The 17,598-nt window shown below is 43.2% G+C and overlaps 1 protein-coding gene across 1 annotated transcript in view; it reads left to right on the plus strand.

Annotated features, from left to right (window-relative positions):
- The first annotated feature begins 1,285 nt into the window (after positions 1-1,285).
- Positions 1,286-17,598, plus strand: part of CS (citrate synthase) — a 144,594-nt gene continuing 128,281 nt past the window's right edge. Inside the window, exons 1-2 of the mRNA XM_069230551.1 lie at positions 1,286-1,441; positions 16,041-16,088. Coding sequence (XP_069086652.1) covers positions 1,403-1,441; positions 16,041-16,088 — 87 coding nt within the window. The 5' untranslated portion in view covers positions 1,286-1,402. The remainder of the gene's footprint in view (positions 1,442-16,040; positions 16,089-17,598) is intronic.

The raw sequence follows: 17,598 nt of genomic DNA on the forward strand, positions 1-17,598 counted from the left end.
CCCCCGTTTTCCCCTCCCCCAGCGCCTTGAGACCCTCACGGGTGAGTAGCGCGCGCTACTAATTTTTTGATTGATTGATTGATTGACTGTGTGTTATCTATGGAATGGCTTGACAACGCAACTGTTGACAGATAATTATGCGAGAATCACGTAGAGCTGCGTTGGCTCTGCCTACATGTTGGGAGTCAGGAGTACATGTTTTGATGGGGCAGAAGTTGTATACTTCCAAAAAAAAGTGCCCTTCAAACAGCTGGGATCATTTTTTTTTTCAGATGCCTGAGCTTGAACTTTCAGGGGCATACACATGACATTATACTTCCGTTGATGTCTCTTAGATACTTAAATAATTTTGGATTTTTTGTCTGGCAGCAGAACACATGGGAGGAGGGTAGTTATTAACCTACATGGACTTTTAGGTCTAGCTTGACAGTGCGACTGCTTCATATTAGCATACAACATCCATTTAAAGCCATACCTACTGACATTGTCAATATTGTTTTTTTTGTATTTTTTTGTAATTGCTTTCTTTTACGTTTGGTCAGGCCTGCTTCTCTTCAGAAGGAACCCACATGGCACGCCTCTGAACGCTGGGGGGGGAGGGCAACAAGGGGCAGCTGCCAAGCAGTATCACCTAATAAGGCAGGTCACAAAACGCTAAGAGAAGCCCCGCCCGCTTAACCATGGACATTGAAGGGAGACTATGCAGTACCATTCGAAGAATATAAGAAAGTGCTGCTATGAGCGAAGAAGCCATATTGGAAAACTCATTTTCAGTCGCATTTCTACGTAAACAGGGTAAGACGGCGAACAAATTTACTTAGAACATTCGTGTTTTAAGGAATGCTACGTGCTAAGCAAAACAAACATTTGCTATACAAATGCAGAATAATACTTTTAGTGATACTGAAAAATATGTAACTTTTATTATGAAATAGTGATTTATAAATAGTTTAAAACGTCAGATACGCTCTTTCTTTCTTCAATTATGAGGTTAAATGTTGCTTTCAAAAGTGACGCTGGATTTCCATTCTTCAACTAGTAGCGGACCAATACTCGTTCCGTTTGCTCCCGAAAGCTTTGACTACTCTTCCTCATCTACGGTTGACCCTATCCGAATAAAGATGGGAAGCCTGGGCGTGGTTGGCTCGCGGGGCTGTCGTGTGGGAGGCTGAGGTGCGGATTTTGAGTGCAGGAGAGCCATTTCGAGAGTAGACCGAAAGCTTTTACAGCCAATAGTAGACAGTGTGGGGGCGGATTCAGAGATTTGAAGTGAGGCTTGAAACGCTTTGTGGATGTGGAGGGCGGAACTTCCGGTGTGTGCAGGGGGAGGCGGAGCCGGTGGTTGGGTGCGGAGTCCTTTCAACCTTGTCCTCGCTCAGCCGCGCACCCGAACCGAAGCACCATGGCCTTGATGAGCGTCAGCCGGCTTCTGGGAACCAAGGTGAGAGGTGGCATACTGGGAGTGTGGGTTGGAGAGAAGTGGTATAAGGAGAGGGGAAGTTGGTGCTGAAGGGAGTTGATGATATAGCAAGGCCAAGGGAGTAATAGAGCCAGTCCTAAGTGAAGAGAGTAATGGGATTGAAAGCGGATGCTTGCATCCGAATAACAAAGCATAGCCACTAGCAGGTTGAAACCAGAGAGGATAACCCCACGTTTCCTTTATCGCCAAAATCGTTCGACCACTTTAGCGACCTTTTTGCTCTCTCCTTTCCAGTGCTAGACATTGTCCCAGAAATAGCCACACTCCTTTTCAGCGCCAAACAGCACCAGGAATTGCCCTCACAGAAAAAGCTGAAGCTGTCATATAAGAACTCTGAACACCGTATACGATGCACTGAACACTATTGTATTTGGACCGTATGTAGACTCCATAGTAATTAAAGGAAGGCTTTCCAAGAGCTGTCCCCACACAGTACAAAGCCCACTCGAGATTGAATTCCTCCGAGATTAGTTAATGTTGACTGTCATTTTTGGGAGGATGGGTTTGGAGTTAACCATCCTTTGCTTAATCCTACAATGTTCCATAGTCTGCAGACACGCTTACCACTTACAGTAATGTTCCTAAAGAATAATACCAGAGAAGTAAATGTTACAGCCGTAAACCACCGATACCAAGGCTAATTTCACAATAGGAAGCATAATTGTTATCTGCGCTTGTGTCAAATACATGTGACGCTAGCGTGGCTGTGCTTCACTGTTACCTACCTGCAATGTCAAGTCAAAGCGTAAATATTATACAACCCGGTCCTCTGATTTGCATTCGGACCTTGGAGTTTAGGCTACTATACGTGTCAGTTAACTTTTATTTGTTTATCGAAAATTTATTTTAAGTACAGTAATTGCACATTATAACTGATGTGACCCAGAATATAGTCGCTATGTCAATTTTCATAGTTCATTCTTGCTCTTGTTATCATCTGTATGATCGTATTAAGGCTTTATCAATATCCACTGTCGTTAAGTCATCGTGGAATGCGCGTGTGTGTGTGTGTGTGTGTGTATATATATATATATATATATATATATATATATACACACACACACACACACACAACTTGTATTCCGGACTAATCAATGGCAAAAAATGTTACATGCTATTTTAATCAAACCAGGCAGTTAGTAAAATTATGTATTAATGGCCTAAAATGTATGATTGCTTAGCTTCCATCTTCTACAGTAAGCCCTTCTTCGTCGCAAAAGAACACATAAGCCATCTGTTTAATTTTGACATGTGATGTGTTCATCAGAAGTGAAAGGATCCTCTAAGCATATCCATACCCGTTCCAAGCACTACATTACGATATGTGGGAGGATTGGACAGATCCTAATCCGAAAGTGCGCTTGTTTGAGAAATTAATTTCGCCTTGTGGTTAAATTGAAACTAGATGGGCACGATTGACAATCCCTTGATAACATGTCCTGAAATGAGGAACACCTCTGGTAACATTTACAAAAGCTATCCAGGATCTCAATTGCTCCCGATTTCAAACCTTTCGAGAATGTAGTTGTAACTTAAATTTGATATAGAGAATGTTGAAAAAAGACAACTCTTCAGCCTATCTATCCCCAGGCTTCCTCAGAGAACCAGTGAACACCTTGCCAAAAGAATCACACAACCGACATGTCTCCCTCTCACATTGTATTGTTTTTAATATCAGGTCAACTCCTGTCACACTGCTTCTCATCGCACTGGGCTGGGGTCTTTGAGTGCACCTGCTAAGGTTGGATCAGGTTAACCTAAATTCACACATGGGGTCCGTCTTCACCTCCATTCTGACGTTGTGGCTTAAGGGTTTTGATTGTCACACTACATTTGAAGTGAGATGTAGGCGAATACCTGTTACTGCAAGCAGAACAACTAAAGAAAACTGCTGCTAAAAGGCGTCATTCTTTGTGTTGTAGTTATAGGTTGTCAGTTGTTGGTCTGTTTTATTTAAATAATTGTAGGGTTGTGCATTGCTGATATTTTATATGATGCTGCCTTACACTCTCTCCGGCTTCTAGCACTGTAAAAACAGTTGCCACTTTACATCTGTTACTTTCTATTTATTTTTTGGTTTTACATTTATTGGTCATCTAACATGTTCGTATTGTTAGGAACTGACGCTTCAAATAGCAGGTGTAGAGGAGATATGTGAATCTGTCAAGGGAGGATACAGTGAGGAAGCAATGTAATTGAATAATCCAGCCTAATTGGTAAAAGTAGCCATTTCAAGTTCTTGAAAATGTATAAAGTAGTCACAGGTGATCTCGGGTGTGCCTAGTCTAAAATTGGTAAAGCTGTCATGCTTTTACCTTTTTGACAAAAAAGTTCCATCAAAGATCACAATCCGTCCGATGATCTCCAGTATGGGTTCAGAGGCAGCTGCAGCACAGGTAGAGATACCGCAAACAGCCGATGATGCTCTGCTTCTGCTAGACGCTGGTAAATCTTGACTTATTTCTCCTTCACCTGGCTCCTACATTTGACCGAGTAGACCATGCTTCAGTATTAAAAACCTCTGAAGAATCAATGGGGAACATTGATAACATTCTGAGATAGTTTGAGTTCCTTCATGCAAATCAGTCACTGCAAGTTAAACTATCAGACTCTCCTTTCAGCTCTATGCATCTTCAACAGTCATCTCTCAGGGATATAAAATCTCATGACAATATTCAGTCTATACCTAGAAACCCTCACTTGCCTCTGTATGCTGCTAACACAGCTGTACACGAAAGCTTCCGCCCTAGCGGACACTGAGGGACTTGCAATAGTTTTAAGAGATTCAGACATCAATGTCTTGCTACCATCTGAAGCTGAATTCGTCAAAAGGTGGAGTTCTTGCTGTTCTCTCGTGTGTAATTCTGTCTTGATGCATTAAATATGCTTGACTGCAAGCCAGCCACTGTTGAAATTGCAAGATCTCTAGGCTTTGTCGATGAAAAATAATCTTAATTTCTAGAACCACATCAGTGGCGCAGCTAATGGGTCTTACATCGGGTTGTACCCAACCAAGTAATTTATCCCCTTATTCCTACAGAAGAATATTTTTCCAATCAATGGTACTTTCAAAGAGTAGTTTTTAAATAGCTGTCCTGGGTACGCAAAATACACCAGGCTCCAATAAAAGCAGTCCTCGGGGCTGTGTCCATACTAACGTCTGCCATAGAAAACAGGCCACTTTTCCCCAGGGCATATCATCCGAAAATGTCTTTTGAGGCCAGGAGCCTATTTAAGCTGGTATGCTTTGCTAACAAGACTTTGGATGTGAAACCTTTTAAGCACCTGGCACATAAACCAGTCATCTTGGTTGGTTCCTGCTCGCTTGGAAGTGCAGCAATTTTCCGTCTGTAAAGTCCCACCCTTATAAAAATAAAAAATAAAACACTTTGGAGCAACTTTTTTGTTGAAGTGCCCCCAGAATGTGAAACTCCATCCATCTGATGATTAGGACAAAGGCCCCCTACGACAAATCCAAGAAAAAATGTCCGGGATCGGCCAGGTGTGTCTGGTTCTCAATATGGGGAACTGCAAATAAATGTGTTGAGGCTTAATATGTTAAAGTCTCAGGATCATCTGTGAACACATCCCCTCTTGACACATATGGCAGAAGACACCAATGGCCACAATATGGTGCATTGTGTTACTCTTCTGCCTTCCTTTGAGAGCGTCTTCGCTGTTTGTCAGGAGATCATTCATAATCCTGTTTTTTTAATGCTAAGCCCAGCTACCCATCACCCTTAACACGTGCATGGTCTGCCAGGATCTGGACATCTCGGAACTCTGTGTGCTCCAGTCTCTTCTGCTGCTCCAGGTGCAGATGCGGTTTGTTAATGGTTGAACCATGACTGTGGCACCTCTGGGCCCCTAACTCCAATCTTTCAGAAGCTGAAATATTAGCTGGCACTTTTGTTTTACATGAATGATCTCTGTGGATGCAGTACATCAGTATACATAACAGTACCTAAAGTTGTCCATATTTCCAACTAAATGGAGCACATTCTTACTGAGACCACGAAGCGCAGTGCAGCTGTAAGTGAACTGGCAATTGATTGGCAGTTGTGCAAGGGCGCTTCCACACATTTGGGATTGTACGTGTAGGCAACATTGGGTGCTGTGCTCATGCGGCGACCTTGCAGAATACTTGGCTGCCTTTTGAAAGGAGAGCCGTGTCTGCAAATAGCCAGGCATTAGAATGGACAGTATTTAAAAAGGGGCGTGGTACAACTGTTCCTCCGTCGGAACCCACTGAGACTTTGAGGGACTGCCTTGAAATGTTTCGCAGATGTTGGCTTTCCTTGCATGCTGGGCTGGACTGCCCTGCACAATCTCCCGGGTGCCAAACTGATGTAGCGTTTGCATGTTTGAGCCGCTTAGATACTGAATTTACTTCTGCTGCATTTTCTATGTGAGGTGTTGATGCTTTTACACAGTGGTTACAAGACTGTCACGACATTGAGATGAATTTTGACCACAATAAATTGAGCATATCCCAGTTTAACAAGGTCACTTAACATATGTAGCCATTACGAGTCAATTTGTGGCAGATACATTTGTTAGCTTCTGAAAAAAGACTGTTTTTTGTAATTCTAGAAGAAATAGTCCTGGAATGGTTAATTATCTATTTTACCGTCTAAAACCTACGTCGCAATGTAGTGTGGCAAGGTCCTGCCTAGGTGTTTATCAGAATCGTAATTTGTTTATGATTAAGGTACTCCCATTTCCAGCACCAAAGTCGGGCCCATATATTGTTTATCTGTCCATCTGCAGTAATTGCACGAAATACTTTCCTTAAACTGATCCCCAATGAAGCCGAAATACGGTCTGTACAGAGGGCATCTGGATATTTATCACAATAGGACCAAAGAGAAATGCCCTTGCGGTGGCTTTATTTTGTAATTCAGTTTATAAATTATTTGCACTGTTAATATTTAGAATGTGTAATTTTAAAGGTTTACTCGTTTTTTAATTCGGCGTATGAATTGCATGTATGCTCTGTAATAATGTTTTATGACCCAGTAGTCTAATAAATTACATTATTATTAAAATAATGCTCACGGGAGCAGTGCTTCGTACACTTTTGAAACTGTCTTGTCAGACTCTTGCCGGTAAGCGAGCGAGTCTAGTTAATGTGCTTGACGCTGGCTTGCAGTGTTCAGCACTAACTGGAACACTCACTACAATCTGAGGTGGTCCGAGTGAGTCTTTTTAACACGAGGTTTCTTCTTAACTTATGTTGCTGTAGCACTAACTACCCCCGGACGAGGCTATTTCCCACTCTCCTTCCTATTCATAGCTGCATGGGCGCAAATACATTTTCAGGGCCTGGTTGCCTTTGCACGAGATGAATGTTGGGGAATTAGCAAATGCATACGTCCTTATTAAAGTTGGTATTGAGCTAAGGGTATTTCAGATGTACTGAGCGGTTGTTTAGTCAGTAACAGATGGTTTGGTTCCTGCCAAGAGATGTTTAGGTGGGTTTTTCTAACTTCTTATTGCTGTGACCTAATTTCTTTCAGCTTTGACATTGTGGACTGGTTTTCCTCAATGCTATTGTTACTGAGCTGGTATTGACTTGCCAATTATGGACAACCGCAACCTTCTGTTGACCTCTACTTGAGATAGGTTCAGCAGGCTTGAGTAACCTTGGCAAACCGCCCCAGGAAGACCTTCTGGTCGGGTGTCCTTCTGGGCTGTTACTACGTCTAACATTACAGGAAGTCCGAGCAGACGTTCTGTTTGGAATGAATGGATGAAGGAACTTGCAGAGTGCAACAGCTGCCCTGAACGGTCATCCCGGCGTTAATGGAAGACAGAACTTTTAAATAATTCTCGTAGAGTAACCAAGTTTTCGACTGTTCTCCGAGTCTAAAGTGAGTCTCGTTAGTAGGAAAGCATAAAGAAGATGGAACACGTTGAAAGACTCCAAACATTTTGTGTACTTGCTTGCATGTGGACGGTGTTGCCTAAATCCCAAATGAGTCTGAAGGGTTAAAGCATCGGTTGCAACATGCTGATCATATGCTTCTTGAGTGTGCTGCTTCTTGTGACCCACTGCACACGAATTGCAGATTTTTCAGTGGTATTACACGGGGTTGCAACACCTCATTCACAAAAATGTGCTGCAGAAGGAAGTAATGTTTCACGCACTTTCAATTCCTCCCTTGAGTTGATTGCTTAAATAGAGGTGGCCTGAAAACGAGTGTGAGCTCCCTTTACATCCTAGTACTAAACTTTCCCTTTGGTAGTTTTTCGGGTGGTACGTGGCAGACCTTAACTCTTTGGGAATTTGGTGAAGATGAAACTTCAGCGGCCTTTGATCTCGTGGGCTGGTAAATGGTTGCCTTTCCAGTTGGACCAGAAGTCTGGTGGAAGCTTGGATCGCTTTTCCGTTTAGCCAGTCACATTTGTAAAGGAGCCTTGGCCACACTTTGGGGTGCTAGCGGAGATGCTCACCCTATGAACTCCACACCTTCCTAATCCCAGTAAATGGTATTGACTAGTAACAAAGTGCTGTAGAAGGAGTAGTTTGTAGTTCATTTAAAGGAGACACTGCTTTTATGGCCAGCTTGATGGTAAAGCCTTGAACACGTGGTGCAATAATGTGATCATATGCAGTCTGCAGTCCAAAGCAAGTATCTAACGGATACTTTTTTTTCCAAACATTATGGGAACTGTGTATGAAGGAAATCTATCTTTCAAATCATTTTATTGCTATTGAATGCTATTAAATACAATTATTGAGAGATGAAAATGATCAGAAAAATCCAACGTCAGGACAGTTCAGACCTCTTGCTTCTGGTTGAGCCACTGTTTTACAAAGTCTTAAGCTGACAAGCCATCTTATTTCTGCATCATACCTCCATGTGGTTGGCAGAATGGCATATGTAACAGTGCCATGTTTTAAAACCCCGGAGTTCGTGGACTAGCAGTCGGGCTAAGAGATCTTGGCTCCATCTATACCCATTGTCTAGTTACTTCGCTATAAGGTTTCTAGTGCCAGAGACTTAAGAGACTTATTTTTTAGAGGCTTTGTTTGTATTAATCCTCTCACATCGGTAGCTGATTCAGCCACACCACCGTTGGCTTTGCGTTTAATCATTCTGTGGTCATTTTCTCTGTGCCTCATGGTTAGTGTACATAATGTTTTCATAAATTAAAAAAAAAAAAAAAAGTTTGGCGTTTAAGCTTCATTGTACATCAGGCACAGGAACTTAAAGGGTGTCCTTCTGTTCAGTGGTAGCTGATCAGGGATCTTTGTGTTTGAGGAGCCAATGCCATCACGGCCTCAAAATAGATCGTTTGCAAGACTCAGGAGCTTAATTCTTCCACCCGTTATGTGCAAGTTTTAGCATCCTTCTCCATGACACATTCCCAGGGGAAGAAGGCAATTCTCCTCTTACAAACACTTACATTTTTTATATTTATTGCTTTCCTCGAGAAGTTTTAAAAGCACTGCAAACTTCCTCATACATCCAGCCAGCAGATTTCAGACAAAAATAAAAGCGTCAAGATTACTCTAGTGATTAATGTCCCTGCTGGAGAGAGATGAGAGTTTTGTCTAGTGGCAGTTTTGAATCAATGGAAGCCAGATGATTAGTTAATATGCCTGCTGTGAAGAACCTGTATCAGGCAAAGAACAGTATTTTATGTGCATAGCACAGTGGGTTACTGCTTTTGTAACTTATGTACTGCACGGTAACAAAAGAAACAATCATAATCTAGTATGGTGAGCTATGAACTGCTATTAAGCAGCTGCATGCAAACTGCATGGCACAAATTAGAAAGTTATTTTTTTCCCCTAGACTTTCATTTTCCTTGCGCTGCTAAAAAAAAAAAAAGAAAAGAAAAAAAAAGGTTTGGTTGCATAGAAATCCATTCTTATTATTAAAGTCAATGCTAAGCACTGTGTGCTGTGTTCTGAATCTTGAGTTTGTGCTTCCCCAGACCAGACTAAGCACTCTTAGAAAATGGTTACCAGTGTGGATGAAATTAATGCTACAGCTTGTTTTCCCCTGTAAAGTGCTCTGATACCCTACACTGGTGTGAGAGGTGCTATAAAACAAATGAATTACATGTGATAGGCTATGAAGAGATGAGAGGCCCTTATGATTTTACTTGCTTTCCCCACCACATATCTATGTGAAAAAACTTTCTCAGATCTTATGTACCTAAAAAATAGAAAAGAAATCACTTGGGAAATGTAGAATCTGAATCTGTGCTTTCCTAAATAAAACTAAACATTGAGAAGTTAGTCGCAGAGATGCAGTGCCAACCTTCCCATTAAAATTTTTCGATTTTGCATATTTTTTCAATATAAAATAATTATATCGTTAGTAATTCGAGGGTTTGTTTGGTGTGTACTTCTTTGTGTATTTATTGCAAATTACTGTTTTAATGTTTGAAACTTCAAAAGATTATGAACCAATGGATTAATACGTATGAACGGCCAGAAATGGGCTGTGCCCAGGACCCAGTGTGGCTATTGCAAGGCAGTTTGTTTTTTGAAATGTCTGTGCAGTTTTGTCGCTTGCAATGTAGGCCTTATTTCTTCCACTTGTTTCGGTGATTTCTGCGTGCCCGGCACACATGACATTGAATAAATACAGTAGATTGACTTGAGCTTCCTCGGAGTAATCCGCCCTGCTTCACTGCCAAGAATAAGTATACTAGTTTATTCATCATATTCATCCAGGCGCCCCAAAATCCGCGTTGTGCAGGAGGAAACTAGTCGTCTCGTCAGGCTGTAGGCGGACCAAAAAATTTCATTGTGAAGAGCTTTGTCATCCACCTTGAAAAAAGGCCGTTCTGAGTCATAATGATGATTGCTGTCAAGTTTGAGTGACATTGCGTTTCTGGCACACAAAAAGCCGTGCGCGAAGAGAGTGGATGCCCTCCCCACCGCCACCTGTCTAATGTCCACTCTGAGACATTTACAGCCTGTGCGGATTACACTTCCGCTCCGAATCTAAGGGTAAACCTGAACCTGTTTACCCGAGGTATGGGAAGGTCGAGCAGTGCTGTCATACTGGAATGTAGAGTATTATCCATGTGACGGCACTTGTGTGAAGGCTGCATTGAAGCTGCTGGCAACAGGAAGTGATGTGTGCTTTCCCTGCAGCCAATGACTGGGCTATATGTGATTTTTGAAGGCTCGGTGTAAATGTGTGCACATCCGCCGCAATCAACCCGAGCCAACTCTTGAAGTAAATCTTGTAGGACAGAATGGCCCACAGGGGGCAAAGTAGCCTGTACAGTAATCTATTCGATTAGAATTCCGGGACATAATCCACAGCCCCTTTCTTTTCAAACCGAGTTGGGGCCAAACGTTCTGAGCTGTAGTAGCAGTTCGACCTTCCTAGGCTCTCCTGTTAAACCTCCCTCACTGTGCTCTGATCGCCAGTGCCAGGCACGGTGCCTTTAAAATGTATTTTGCTGATAAGGAGTGGACTCTTTCACAGCTCGCAGCAACCTAATTCTGCCGTCCCTCCCCACCATCCGAGTCAGAAACAGTAGCCTGCTTGAGGTTGGAAGACTTTCGGTGTGCAAACCTGGGGATTCCCACTTCATTCTGTGCGTGCTTAGTTTTCACAGGGGTGGAAAAGCTACACAGTTTGCCCTGCTTACCTTTACACGCCATTAGCAATTCAACTGGAGCTGCTCCTTGACTTGTCATTTGATATTTCAGCAAAGGTTCTGCTAAGTCGCCCATCTGTTGCCCAGCTCATCTACTGCCCCGTGATTTCAGGTGACACGGCAGTTGGTCAGCCCACTTCGTTCACTGGCTGTCCACACTGTCAGTGATATGTTTGACCACATGTGCCACAGGCGCATGAAAAGAATACATCGGTGCAGGTGCTGGTGTGTCGGGGCTCTGGGCCGCTAATTTTTTTTTCTTTCTATTTTTCCAGTTTTTTTTTTTTTTTAAACATATTGCAGGTTTGCAAAATAAGTAAACAAACACTATCTCACACTTGTTAAAGACAAAACTATTGTTTTTTGCCAATGTGTGATGTAAGTCTTTGTGTGTTGGTTTATTCATGGTGCGTCGGACGACGCGCGAGTAAAATGCACGTGATGGTGGTAGTCTGAAATACGTGGTCAGACAGTATCCTGATAGAACTGTCACTGTGTTTGTATACCTGTTCGCCTATGTGTTTTCGAGCCTTGGAGAGATGGAGGTCTCACCGGATTTGCGCCTTCAGCTTTTCTTACTGAAAGCCATCTCCGAGTTGTGCACGAAATTGAAATATTGCAAAAACTAGTTCTGAAAAGAGCTACCAGTTTCCTTGTCACCTTCAGCGTGTTTGCAGGGCCACGTCCTCATGCTCAGGTGATCCAGCGCACATCGAGATTCTGCCTGCCCTTTGATCTATTGAGATGTAATGCCAACTTCTGGATTTAACAGGTGAAATCTAAGCTTGCACTTCACCTCTAATGAAAATCACTTTTGACCAGGGTCACTGAAATGTTGCCATTTTGCAGCCGTGCTGTTGTGGCCAATCCATAATTATTCCGAATTTGACACATAATCTCATCTGCTGCATAATCTGCAGATTTTGACAAAAACTTTCTAACTCAAATGGATCAAAAGTTACTTAAAAAAACGCAGCAGCCCGTGTTGTGGGGGCAGTGAAAAGCCCTTCTCAAGGGTTGATTGGTCAACTTTCTTTTGCAGATTGCTGTGTTTGGGTGTCAGGCTGGTATTTATGAGCTTGTCACCTTTGTTCAGAGCGCGTTAACGTGTAAACCAACAAAACTATGAAGTAATACGATCACAAAATGTGCTGCATGATGCCACATAACTTGCCTTTTCTTTTCTACACAAGAAAGTAAAACGTGGCACGTCATTTGTTCTTCTCCTGCCTCATAATTCCAGCGGCCCTCTTCTTGACTGCTATCTAGGGCTGTCCTCAAGAATACCAGACGAGTAACTTTAGGAAGGTAGCCAGAAGCAGGCTGTGAGGCTCTGGGTAACAATGCATTAGAATATCTGCACGGTTACCAAAAACCCTCTGTCGGATTAATTTCATAAAATGCAACGGTATAAACGCCGTGATTCTCCGGCACTGCCTGCTCTCAGGGATGTGTGGCTGCTGACCGCGCCCCGCACGGCTCCACCTTCACGCGTCCTCAGGCGCACTCAGGCTTGGGTAATCTCGCTCTCGTGAAGCAATGCTATCGCTGGCCTCCTATGCCTTGCAGTTTGAAGTGTGTTGGCGAGCCCGTCTGCCTGCTCTCCCAGGTCTCTGGAGCTACTACTGAAACTCAGCAGAAATGACACCTGATCAAGGAATGCGCTTTGACTGCAGCCCAAGCCGCTCCTTGAAGCCATGAACAGTAGAGGTAGAGGCTGTGGCAGCTGAAGCCTGAAAGGCACGGACCAGCAGAGGGAAGCCCTGCTTGGTGGAGTCTTTCTCTTCTAGTGGCCCCAGAACTAGAATCTCCTTGAAGAGAGGCACACTGGAGACAACGGATGTATTCCATTCACCCCCTGTCCCGAACACACACAGTTTAGCGTTGCTGTTGTAATGCACCATGCCATACTCGAACCACGCCAAGATATGTCACTGGAGATTCCAGTTCAACCACTTTTTTGTTTATTATAAAACGTTTGCAAGTGCAGACCTTGCGGGCTGTGGTGCTGTGGACGTTACCGGAGTGGTGTTGATTTGTCTGGCACTATCCTGCTCCTGCCTGCAATGCAGCTGTGCATGTTGTTGTATAAACTGACATTCTCAAAGCGCACTGTGCCGAGCTGTGTAGTGGTAGCGAGTCCTCTTAGTTAGCAAACGCCTCTTCTTCATGAATGCATGATGCACCTTGCATAGCATCTGTCTGCACCAGCTCTGGACACTTGCAGGCCGCAGAGACCATCTTCAGCAAAGGTCACCCCCCATGCGCAGCTGCCTCCTCATCAGTTCTTTCAGAAAGAATGAAGGACTAGCGAGTGCAGGGCATGTCCCTAGCTGTACTGACCTTAAAAGCCCACAAACTAGTCTGCTTGAATTATGCGTGGATCATTGACCCTGTGATGTGTATAGCTACTATCATGCTTCCCCTTTCACCACAGTTCACACACGCTCTCTCCTTCGCTCCATCACTGACTTGTTAAGTGCCTTACTGGCTGGTTTTGGATTCAGCATTTTCACGAGAAACGATGAAAGAAACGGGCACAGTATCGTAGACCTCTTGATACCCCTCAACATACAACATCTTAGTTGGACTCGCCGCTTTTCATTTTAATGGTAAAGGGTCGTAGACTCACCGTGTACTCACTGACAGGTACACTTTGCTGAGAAGCTTGGAATTCTTTCTGAATACGTGGCTCATTGGGGAAGTGTTGACTGAGTGTTCCTCTGGGGAGGAGTGAGCCCGACTCCTCCTAGAACCAGCAGTTGGAATAACACAGCAGCTGTCTCACCTGCTGGCACGGGCACTTCTAGCTGGAAAGGCTCAGTACTGTGACTATACTATCGTATGTTGTCCTTTAACCACGTTTAAATTGCATTGCGTGATATTTCAGAGCCATTTGTATGGTAGTTATTTTTTGATAATAGCCTGCTACATGGTGGACCCTAACCCCATTATCAAAACCCTAAAGCAGGTGTTTGGAGTTCAAAGTTCATTTATGAGCCTTTGATGGGCCACCAGATGTGACCTTTGAAAGGCTGTTTACTTCTTGGCAGAATGTCAAGTGTTGGTAAAATACAGAGTAGATCAACCTTACTGTACAAGAGTACATTATAATATTATTCCAAAAGCCCTTCTGAGGTGCTTCAAGTGATGTTGTGCCAGTAATGATTGTGTGGGATTGCTCAAGTGTCACAAATGTACACCGCACAATGAGTAGAAGTTGGGGTCCACTTTGAGGTTTGTACAGTGAGGACAGCTTACAATCTAAATGTATAATGGCGAACCATTGTCACTGTAATTGAATTCATAACTAATAGTAAAAAAAAAAATATGTAGGTTGACACACCATTGAGCCCTCCATTGTGACCTATGGGTAAACGTCATTACAAGGTATACATCCAAATAACTACCAACCCATCACCAGTTTTCCTTTTCTAGCCAAACTCATTGAAGACTGTGTTGCAGAACAACTGCAAACAATTCACGAGAAAATAAGCTACGCAGTGACTTGAAATTGGGCTTTAGGCATGTGAACTGCTATTCTCCAGGTAGTGAATGATGCCATTAACATCTTAGATGTTTGAGTCAGGTCTGCTCGTCCTGGTACATCCCTGCACATAATTTACCACCATTTGTTGGTAACCTTTCGCTTCAGGTTTAAGATGTCTGTGCTAAAATAGTTTGCCTCGTACCTCACCAGCCATAAAACGGAAGCCTAGAAGGGCAATCAATTTGTTTCTTCAACTCCCACACAGTAGTGTACTGTAGGTTTCATACTTGCTCTCCTACCGTATATTGTACATGCAGCTCACTGGAGGATTGCTTAAAGGACACTGGAAATGTCCTGATATTGAACATTTCTACATCAAGATTAGCCCCACTAAAAAGCTATTCTCTCAGCTGCATGTCAAGTCACTGGCATTAGCTGCATAAATCACATGTCCTTTGTACTCAGCAATCTTCGGTGGCTTCTGCTTGAACCAGGGTGCCAATTTAAATGTGTATATATCACGTACAATCTATCGGAACACACCAGAATATCTCGAGCATAAACTTAAAATCTCAGGGGGCTCGTGTGGTACATAAGCAAAAAAGGAATGCACTTCGCTTCAGCCAAGCAATTGAGATGCACGAGGATGAGGCCTGGTTCGCGTTCTACAAAACCGGGTTAAACAACTTGTCATGTGAAATATCTAGTCTTGCTGCTCGTGTTGTGGCTTCGGCCCTGGAGTGTCCCATGTCTCCCATCTCATACTGGCAAACATGAGGATACAAGGTTATCCTGTTTTGGGCCAGGTACCATCTCCTACGGCCATGAAATTCCCATAATCACAGCTTTTGCGTGCTTTTTACTATGATGCTCTTCAGTAGAGGTTGTTTGCAGGCTGTGGTTGCAGGCCTTGGCTGTACAGTTGACCTTTTGAGGCTTTGTTGGTTACCCCAGCCTTGCTTGATTCTATGCTGCATGTTTTCTGCCCCTTACTCATAGTAGTTATTTTGTTTGAAAATACAAAGTCTTTTTAGACATTCAACCTGCTCGTTCTTGTTACCTGCTTTAGGTAAGTGTCTCAGATCTGGTTAACCAATAGAGTGGTACCAGCTTCTTGGGACATGATGTCCTGTTGCTGTGACGCTGAAACACAGCGTCTCCCAGTATTGACCTAGAATGAACCATGAAAACGTACAATAAACGGAACTTCTAAAACAGAGCGTGTGGGTGGCCACAGGTGGCATGTCCTGCCATTAGGATTTGTGGAAGAAGAGGAAACTCCTGACAATAGCTCTCCTGCACACCAGCAGTAAAATACCACAATATGTGATCAGAAATGTGCGAGGGAAAATACCGGGAGTGTAGAGAGTAATTGTTTTTACTTGTTTTTACTGTGTCTGAATGTGCTTCGTTTTTGTTTTTTCCCCTCTGTAGACTTTCCCATGTCTTGGTGTTGCTGCTCGACATGCAAGCTCCACTACGGTAAGTTTAAAATGCTGTACGCATCCTTGACCTCTATATTTTCATGGCAGTTGATTGAATGTGTTTAAATGATATATATATAAATATATTATCTTTATTGAAGGTTTTTTTTTGTTTTTGTAATGACTGCAATCATCCTGTTCTACACTTGGTGTTTGTCAAAAAGAGCCATATGCATAACAGCCGGCTGCTTTTGCCTTGTTCCCTGGTAGCTCCTCCTTTATTGCTGTTGATGGTGCGAGTCCCTTCAAGGAATTAAACCTGGATTAAAGCGATAACTCCCTGCAAGTGCGTCACTTAAGCGGATAACAAAACTCACACCACAGCTGTGAGGTACTGCAGATCCAGTGCCCCAGTCACTGGACCGACGGCCGCCATTATAACTTTAAGAGCGTTCGCATTGCCACAGTGAGAAGGTACCCCTGCTGAACATCTGACGGTGGCGTGCTGCAGAGTCGAGCACCACTGCTTAAAAAGAAACGTATAAAACTCTGGTCATTTTCTTCTCCTCACTAAGGAAATAAAAGAAGCAACTGCCAGCTGAAAAGTAGAAAGTGCAGGCCTCGCTCCACATGGGTACTACAAAGAAGGAAGCCACCAAGTAATAAACCAACACATTGCCTGCTTCCTCACCTGTTTTTCACCCCCGGGTTCTTAGTGACATAGACTACTCTTAACTTTGCTGTGGTTGTCTGACATCACTCAGAACCCCCTAGTGAAAAATGTCCCTGTAATTTATGGCTTTCTGACTATAATTCTATGTAATGTATGGCTATTACTGAGAGCTCTAGTGTGAACGTCAGATTCTAAACTTTAACATTCACTGTTGTGCCATAGTAACAGTGGGTTACAGATCTCATAACTCAGTGTTGCTACGTCATAAAGGAATACCAGGATGCTCTGAGAGCCTGGCAGAGCTGCTCCGGAATGCAGCTTCTAAAGGAGCGGGAAGGGAAGGCACAGAGTGGTGGTGGGTGTGAGACAGGTGGACAGGGCTTTTTTTTTTTTTTTTCTTTTTTTTTTCAAATTTGGGAAAGGGAGGACAGGCCATGTTGCTGATTCTGAGGGCTACCTTAATATCCTATGCCTTTTATGTTAAGATTGCGTTTGTTTAGAGCAGTCACCTGTACAGGATCTGAGGAATACCGGATTCTGGTTAATCGTGGTTCAGCGTGTACACCAGGTATCTCCAGTCTTTTCTGTGATAAGTTATTTATGTTGAATGAACATTATCCTGAACTACTAATATTAGTTGTTATAGTGACCCCATCACACGCAATTGCATTAGTGGCCACCCTATGGAACATACTATCTTTGATCACCTCAGTTCATCAGGCATAGTTCCCAACAGTAAGATTAAGAGCTTTGCCTGTGTGGAATCTCTCTACATGGGTATACATAACAGCCATAGTTGCAATGCTGAAGTAAGTACACTGGCTCTTCTTGTTCTTTCCTTACAAGTTTATTTCCAGTTATAATGTACAGACAGAGATACATGTGCTCGCCATCC

The sequence above is a fragment of the Pleurodeles waltl genome, chromosome 4_2 (genome assembly GCF_031143425.1).
Source record: "Pleurodeles waltl isolate 20211129_DDA chromosome 4_2, aPleWal1.hap1.20221129, whole genome shotgun sequence".
NCBI classification, from domain to species: domain Eukaryota; kingdom Metazoa; phylum Chordata; class Amphibia; order Caudata; family Salamandridae; genus Pleurodeles; species Pleurodeles waltl.